The sequence below is a fragment of the Electrophorus electricus genome, chromosome 6, assembly GCF_013358815.1.
Source record: "Electrophorus electricus isolate fEleEle1 chromosome 6, fEleEle1.pri, whole genome shotgun sequence".
Classification (NCBI taxonomy): Eukaryota; Metazoa; Chordata; class Actinopteri; order Gymnotiformes; family Gymnotidae; genus Electrophorus; species Electrophorus electricus.
Genome location: NC_049540.1, coordinates 11,746,083 through 11,753,298, shown reverse-complemented (window position 1 = coordinate 11,753,298; position 7,216 = coordinate 11,746,083). Strand labels below are relative to the sequence as shown.

General features: G+C 41.3%; 2 protein-coding genes across 2 annotated transcripts in view; both read right to left on the bottom strand.

Annotated features, from left to right (window-relative positions):
• The window catches only part of hinfp (histone H4 transcription factor), a 3,875-nt gene extending 2,300 nt beyond the window's left edge, over nt 1–1,575 (bottom strand). The window contains exons 1-4 of the mRNA XM_026998547.2: nt 909–1,575; nt 589–818; nt 178–277; nt 1–26 (exon numbers count right to left, since the gene is read on the bottom strand). The exon at nt 1–26 is cut by the window's left edge and continues 127 nt beyond it. Of these exons, the coding sequence (XP_026854348.2) occupies nt 1–26; nt 178–277; nt 589–818; nt 909–1,077 (525 nt within the window). The 5' untranslated portion in view covers nt 1,078–1,575. The remainder of the gene's footprint in view (nt 27–177; nt 278–588; nt 819–908) is intronic.
• Nucleotides 1,576–2,302: 727 nt separating this feature from the next.
• Nucleotides 2,303–6,780, bottom strand: dpagt1 (dolichyl-phosphate (UDP-N-acetylglucosamine) N-acetylglucosaminephosphotransferase 1 (GlcNAc-1-P transferase)). The gene is made up of 9 exons (XM_026998398.2): nt 5,879–6,780; nt 5,634–5,754; nt 5,194–5,407; nt 4,850–4,996; nt 4,396–4,480; nt 3,943–4,131; nt 3,649–3,736; nt 3,323–3,478; nt 2,303–3,210 (listed from the first exon to the last, which is right to left on the bottom strand). The coding sequence occupies exons 1-9, from the start codon at nt 6,031–6,033 to the stop codon at nt 3,145–3,147; spliced, it is 1,221 nt and encodes a 406-aa protein (XP_026854199.2). The 5' UTR covers nt 6,034–6,780; the 3' UTR covers nt 2,303–3,144.
• Between the last annotated feature and the right edge of the window lie 436 nt (nt 6,781–7,216).

Genomic DNA, 7,216 nt, shown 5'->3' with positions numbered 1-7,216 from the left:
GCGGCCCTTGAATGAAGCCTCGCAGTCTGGAGGGTCAAAGAGACATGCACGTTACCACTGGCAACGACACCCAGGCAGCTCAGGTGCCCGTCCAGAAACTCGCGTTGAGAGAGGACACGCACGGGAGCGTAATGATCTTATGATGATGATCTTAAAGTAAACATTCTGATGATGTACCTTTCCAAGCACAGAACAGTATATTCTCTGCATTGGCCTCAAGGCAGTGTGCATGCATCTCCACATGCCTGTAGAACCACTCCGGGTTATCCATGTTCGTCTGTGAAAAACAAACAACACCCTCTCCATTTTACAGTATGAGCACTTCCATCACCGTTTCTCCTTTTATACACAAAGAGCACAAATAGTTAGCCTTTACTGACATCAAAGCAATTACACCACAAAAGGCACTACATCAGGGCACCATACAATAATAACTATCCAATTATGGAGAAGCACTGCCCTGCACAACATAGTCCAAAAATAATCTAACACACAATCTGACCCTTTTAACGTAACACACCTAATCTGACGCACCCCTGCACTATGTACATATATCTGAATCTCCCCTTAAGAAGGGCCCCGCCTTACGTCACAGTGCTCCCACAGGCAGAGGAAGCCATCCTGGACCTCCGGCACAATGTTGCGGTTCTGGAGACCCACAGAGCAGGCACCCATGTCTGGATGGCCTTTAAGTATGACCAACCCCCACTGCTTTAGCTTGGTATGGTAGCAGTGGAAGAACACGTGTCTCAGTAGCTCCCCATCCCACTCCACCGAGCAGAACCCACAGTCCCGCCACAGGCAGCTATGCACGTCATCTACAAAGAGCCGCAGACGGGTGGCAATAAGAAGCCAGCAGCGATGACAACGCCGACTCAAAGTTTGATTCTGCATTAAAGTCTATGCACCTGGTATATCCGGGTTGTCACTTTCCACGGGGGTCGCCTTGTAATGCTTTTCCACGTGTTGACAGAACTCCTGCATCCCGTCGAACGTCTCCTGACACGAGCCCCACTCGCAAGCCAGCTCCACTGCGAATTCCTCTCTGCGTGGAGCGCGCTTGCCCGAAGGGGCCATCACGCAAGTCTATCTGAACTGTTAATCTTGTACAAACCTCCCAAACACACAAGGTAACGAGCCAACGTAGCTAGGTTAGCTAAGCTAACCTAGCATACCTCACGACTATCTGTAATGTTTATGGCACATAGCTACCTAAATATTAAGAATAGTCTCATAGAAAAATATTTTTATTAGTTAGAAAGTTGTTTATATTTAATCAAATTCTTTTTAATAGGTAACACTGATTTTTCCAGTGATTGAAAGCGGTCCCTTGTCCTACAGAAATGGCTAGTAAGATAGCTATGTGCTAGCTACCTAGCTAGTTAGCATAATAATCAAGAAGTTGTCTTAAGTGTATTGGCTGGTGGCAACTTTTTGGCGTTTAAGGTATTCATTTAATGAGATTACTATCCACTGTGATCATTTTCAGTGTTATGCATTTAAATGTTTTAAATCCTACAAAAGTAACCCACCTGACGCGACTACTTTTGACATTTCCTTACTCTTTCCCACACAAAAAACAAACGAATCACTCACATCCCGCCCCCTGAAATCCGAGCCAATCGGAGTGTCCTTGCTTAGTCCGTTCAAAATATATTTCCTCCGGCTATGCATGTCCTCCCAAGTGTTCCGTTTCCTATTATAGCACACCAGCTGCCCAGCAGTTCTTCATAGGCTAGCTACATTTCCCATCTCCATGCTGAGGAAGAGTCTGCCTCTGGATATTAGACTCGGTGTGTCTTAGGATCAGTTAAAAAAAAAACAACAACTAAAAACCTATTGGTGTAAAGCCATTGAGGCTGGGACAAAGGCACTTTTGTTCATGTCACTGTGTCTGTGTATGGTCCATGTATGGCTGTATGGTCTGTGTTTTTATGTATTTTATTCATTATTATATTATGTTCATTATAAAGCAACTTGATAACAAAGCAATTACACCTTTTAGCTTTGCTTGGAAAGGTGCTACATAAGTAATGGTTTACTTATTTATTTACAAATTTTATGGAGATAAACAACAATAAATAGAGCATCTTTAATCTAACCAGCATCTCAAAGCCCAGATTGTGCATTTTAGATTTAACAAAAAAAAACAAAACATGCCACTTTCTCCCAAAGGAGTTATCTATTAATTTTACTACAATGAAGCAAAGTAAGTACACCTTCATAATATATTTATGGCACATTTAAGCATGCAATATGCAAGAACTATACAGCAGTGAAATAAAAGGATGACAACACTAACTTTATTTTAAAAACATTTTATTTCTAACTTAGCTCTCTGTTAGGAGAGCATATATAAACAATAATTTGACACATATTTTGTGCAGTGTCAAACTGATGCATGTCCATGAAAGACAGATTCAGTGTTACATTGAATAAAGAAATCTAATTTTATATATGACTTTGTCATACCTGAATTTAGCAATGGGAAGTAACAGTAGTTTTTAAAAATTAGATCTTGTACTTTTATTTAGGTACAATATGAATGAAATATCCAACTTGTAATGCCTGTTATACTTTAGATATTCTGTAACATAATGAAGGGGAATAAGGATGTAAAAGAAATTACTTCAGTAAGACAGTAAAGCCAATGTAATTTTACTTCAGTGTCTTTACTATGTTGTTACTATTTAATTTTCCTATGTTTTTCCTCTTTCATTCAAATACTCTTACTCTTAGCAGGCGTTTTCTCTCTGAAACAGCAGTGGTTTCAATTGAATGTATTCTTTCAATATTCTTTCTACCACAGCTAGTAATCTTTAAACTAAGCAGCTTTGGTAGCCATTATTCTATTGTATCACAATTACAATCAGTTTTAATTTGCATGGTGCCTATTATGTCCAAGAAAACGGTGAATCTCTAATGACACCGTGATGCCAAAAGGTTTTTAACGTGCACCTTCACATCATCCAAGCGTAAACACAGTAGTTGAATTGTACACTTTTGGAAACAGATCCCTATGCAAATGGTAAAGAAGAGGCAGATTTGCAACCATCCCAACTGTTAGAACTAGATTAACATTGTTTCAGGATGGGAAATTTCTGAGGGAATCTGTTGCTCATACATATCCATTTTACAGAGGGACTACACATCATAGAACAGTCGAACCAAATGGTACCGGATTCCAAAGGCGATCACGCTGCCCAACACCTGTGGGAGAGAGGCATGTTACCCAACCAAAAACGTAACACTTCAATTCAACCAGAACACCACAGCAAAAGCGAGAAGTTGAACATACAATGGCTCGAGCATGTGCCTTCACCTGTATTAATAGCATAACGGCTGTGAGGTTTCTCTCGTGTGTGGGCCCCAGTATCTTTAGCACTAGGTTAATTAGGGTCATGTTGCTGCACTCAATAAACTCATCATCTCCCTCCTGGCCCCTGCGCACATCCAGCAGCCATAAAGTTTCCGCCACCTGCAGGAAAATAAAATAACTGCATCTTATTTCAATTTGGTTGTACTCTAGAACACACTGAATGTCAAGGTAAAAGGCAATTGTTTTAAAACCAAGTCAGCTATTTCACACATTTTCTTGTAGGAAAAAAGGAAAAAAATCAAGTAAATTCATGTCCTCTTGTACTGTACCTTCAGCACGAGCTGTCCTAACTTGCCAAGGTCTTTCTGTTTAAACTTGGAATAGCTCATCCCAAGCTTTCCAGTGTCTGGCTGCAATCTGCACCCATCAGATTCACACAGATTTGTCACACTGGTGGCGCATAACTTCAACACAGTCAGACTGAATGAAATTAAACGACTCGAACCACGTATTCCGTCTGAACAGGCAGCAGACAGCCGTTCCCTCGATCAGCTTTGCAGTGACAATGGCCAAAAAGCAAACAGGCCATCATGAATGTTAAAAAAGAAAAAGAAGCACCTTACCTGGGCAGGCGGTGCCTGGGGCAAGGGACCACATGGAAGAGCTGGGGGAGGGAGTAGATGAAGTTCACCACCTGGGGGATGAAGAAGAGCAGCATGGTCTTGCTGAAGTGGCCAAGGATGCCGACCACGGCAAACGTCATCCCAGCAAAGTAACAGAATGTGTCCCCCACAAACACAGAGGACGGGTACCTGAGGAACAGGCAAAACAGCATTACAGCTGTCATTAGGAGGCGCCTTGCTGCTGACCCAAGACCCAACTTTTGTGATGCTCCCTAAAAGTTTAGACGAGGACATGGTATCATAACTTTTCCATCCTGTCTAGCCATTCTAGAACAAACAGACATGCATGAAGTTGAGGCTTAATGTTTTTTTGTTTTTTTTAAGACTTCAGTGAGGTTTAAAGAAAAACATCCTCATGAGCTTACATGTGACAAGAAAAGGCATGGAACAAACCAGTTGTGGTAGAAGAGGGCCAAGGTTGTGAAAAAGAATGGGATCATGAAGTACAAAGAGAAAACGTGGTCATCCCCATAGTCTCCTGCAATGGAAAAGTGCATGTTAGTTCAACTTGTGCAAAGGGCAAAGTTTTATTAAATTCCATGATGACGTGACTGAGGAGAAGCACATACACATACAACCTCTTGAGGTTTTTTGATTGAGGAACAAATAACAGTAAAGAGAGCATGCTTTTCCTATTGCAGTAGGGCTTTCACATTAAAAGCTAAATCTAAAGATAATATGACATTGGGGAACACTTCGGAGAATTTCACACCATCAAATAATTTGTTTCCCCCTGGGTCTGTACTAATTTTATAATATATTCTGGAAGCCCAAAAGCCTCCCAAGAGGGATTTGGGTCTTAAGGATACAAAGTGATTTATGATCTTAAAAAAGAACCTCTACTCACCATTGAGCTCCAGTATGTTGAAGATGATGATGGAGGCAGAGATGAAGAGGGCCTGCCCAGACTCGATGCCATTGATGCCAGCTAGGATGTTGATGGCATTCGTGCAGAACACAGCCAGCATTCCCATGTATACATAATAAAGAATACCTGGAAGGACACAACAAATGCAAATACTTTAATGAAGCGATGCAAAAAAAAAAAAAAAAAAGACATGGTGATCAAAGCTTGCAACTCTTCCAGAATATCAAAAGGTCCCCCGTACACAATCCAAGCTAATGGTCTTTAGGCTCTATCATTCATAGCTCAAATGTTTAAGCCATTGTTGGTGGCCTGGATCAATTTACCCAGGTCCAGATGCATCCCGAGCAGGGCCCGGAAGGGCTTGGGCACCACTATGACGGTGTTGCCGAAGTTGGTGAAGTACACCATGAGGAGGGGCAGTGAGGCCATGGTAGGCAGCAACAGCTTGTGTCTCCAGCGCAGGTTGAGCACGTCATCGGCGAAGCCCAGGAAGATCATGCAGCAGATGGCCAGCAGCGCACCTATCAGCTGCACGAACTGAATCGCAGAACACAGTTGAGACCGTGCTGCAGAACATGCAAAGCTTTGTGTACTGTGAAAGAATCTGTAGTGTAAAAGGCAATAAAGGTGTAAGGGGTAAGTAAACATCCGTGGGAAAACCACATTGTTCGGAATTAAGCACGCACTGGTTTAGGGCTGGTGATAAATTTGGGATTTTTTGAGTTTATGTTACAAAGGCATGGCCACTTGCTTGTCCTCTTACCTCATTGTGAGGGAAGCGCTGACATTGCTCTCCAACAAAGCAGCTGAGGAAAGGCACGGGGATGAAGAGGAAGAGGATGATGAGGAAGACCGTGCCACTGATCACACCTTGCGATTCGGGCCTGATATGGTCGAAAATATCGAATTAGGATCTTTAGCCACATTTATGTTAACACACGTAATATGATCGTAGCAAAGTTTAAGATAGATAGCAGAGTAATATGAAGTCAAAAGAATAAGACTCACACTTCCTTTTTTGTGGTTTTGTTCATGTCCAGGCCATATAATCTGGCAGATATGAAATGTTGTTTGAAGGCTGGAATGAGTTTGGCCGTTGCAATACACCCAAGAGCAGACATGCAACAGTTGATGATGATCGGCAGAGTAGGTATAGGAGACATGATTTAATTCTTTATTTATTTTCCTAATTTAACTACAATGTATCTACTATTTAATGTAATACAGCTGCACGACCTGGCCCGTTTGAGCTCGCTCGCTCACTCCAATCTTGTAGGAAGTCAACTAATAGCCTCAAAGGTTCCTAGATAACATATGAACAGGAACAGTTGTTCCTTAGCTAGCCAACTGAAAACTTTGTCCGTTTCCAGACTGCTTGTGGTTCTAGTCGCTTATCTCTCGCTCTGCCGAGTCAACCTGACGCTATTCGTGCTGCGGGGCATAGAAAGCCTCCTCACTCCCCTGTCTGTCAAAATTAATCAGTCTATTGATTTAGCAAGTTTAGTTATGCTAGCAAAATAAGAAAGTAAAGCAGTTAATTCTGAAGACATCTTAGCTGGCATGTTAACAAAGAAGCATAAGGTTAGATAAAACGGTTTTTGTTTGATTCCACGACACTTCTGTCATGTTTTTTTTCTTTTCTGTCCAAGTTATAACCTAACTGCACAACAATGAATGACAGCTTTAACGCTAACTAGCTAATTTAGCCGGCAAGCTAGTTAAACATCCAAGCTTACTGTTGCCAAATATTCCTGTTTAAAGACGGTACATCGCTAAATTACGAGGCAGTCTATAAACCTGAGCGACACATGCATGCTAAAACAGTAAATCCAGCGCTTAGAGAATTAGGTATTGTCTACTAAATTTTACAGCATGGTCAATGTTTCCAGCCGAGCTGCGGGACAGCGCAAAATCTCCAGGTCTACTTCCGTCAACATGAACTTACGTCTAAGACACTGAATGGTCTGACTTTAAAATTTCTTATTTGGTGGCGCTGACCAAGTTTAACAGAGACTCAGAGAAAGAGTATGCGAATTACCTATTATGTATTATGAGATTTTATTTATATATTATATTTAAGTAATCGACTTAAATATAAACACAGAGCAATTAAACATTTTCATTACCAGATTAATCGCAGTCGAATTTAATAGAATAAACGTAAACGGAACTCGAGGAGCTTGGAATTTGGGGTGCATTGAAGTTACGTACGAGTAAGGAAACATTTATGAATACGTTTTGAATTTAAATTAAACTTTATGGAAACACGCTCTTTATTTTTGTCCTAATATTCGTTCTAGACATACACAACACAATCAGTTAAATGGAGCGTTCAGCTTCTAGGAG

What these genes read in the sequence shown, in the direction of transcription:
- dpagt1 (XM_026998398.2), bottom strand. Translation starts at nt 6,033, where the DNA reads ATGTCTCCTATACCTACTCTGCCGATCATCATCAACTGTTGCATGTCT. An exon ending in AGCGCTTCCCTCACAATGAG is followed by an intron (nt 5,408 to 5,633) that starts GTAAGAGGACAA and finishes TCTGCGATTCAG; the next exon opens with TTCGTGCAGCTGATAGGTGC. An exon ending in CCGTTATGCTATTAATACAG is followed by an intron (nt 3,211 to 3,322) that starts GTGAAGGCACAT and finishes TCTCTCCCACAG; the next exon opens with GTGTTGGGCAGCGTGATCGC.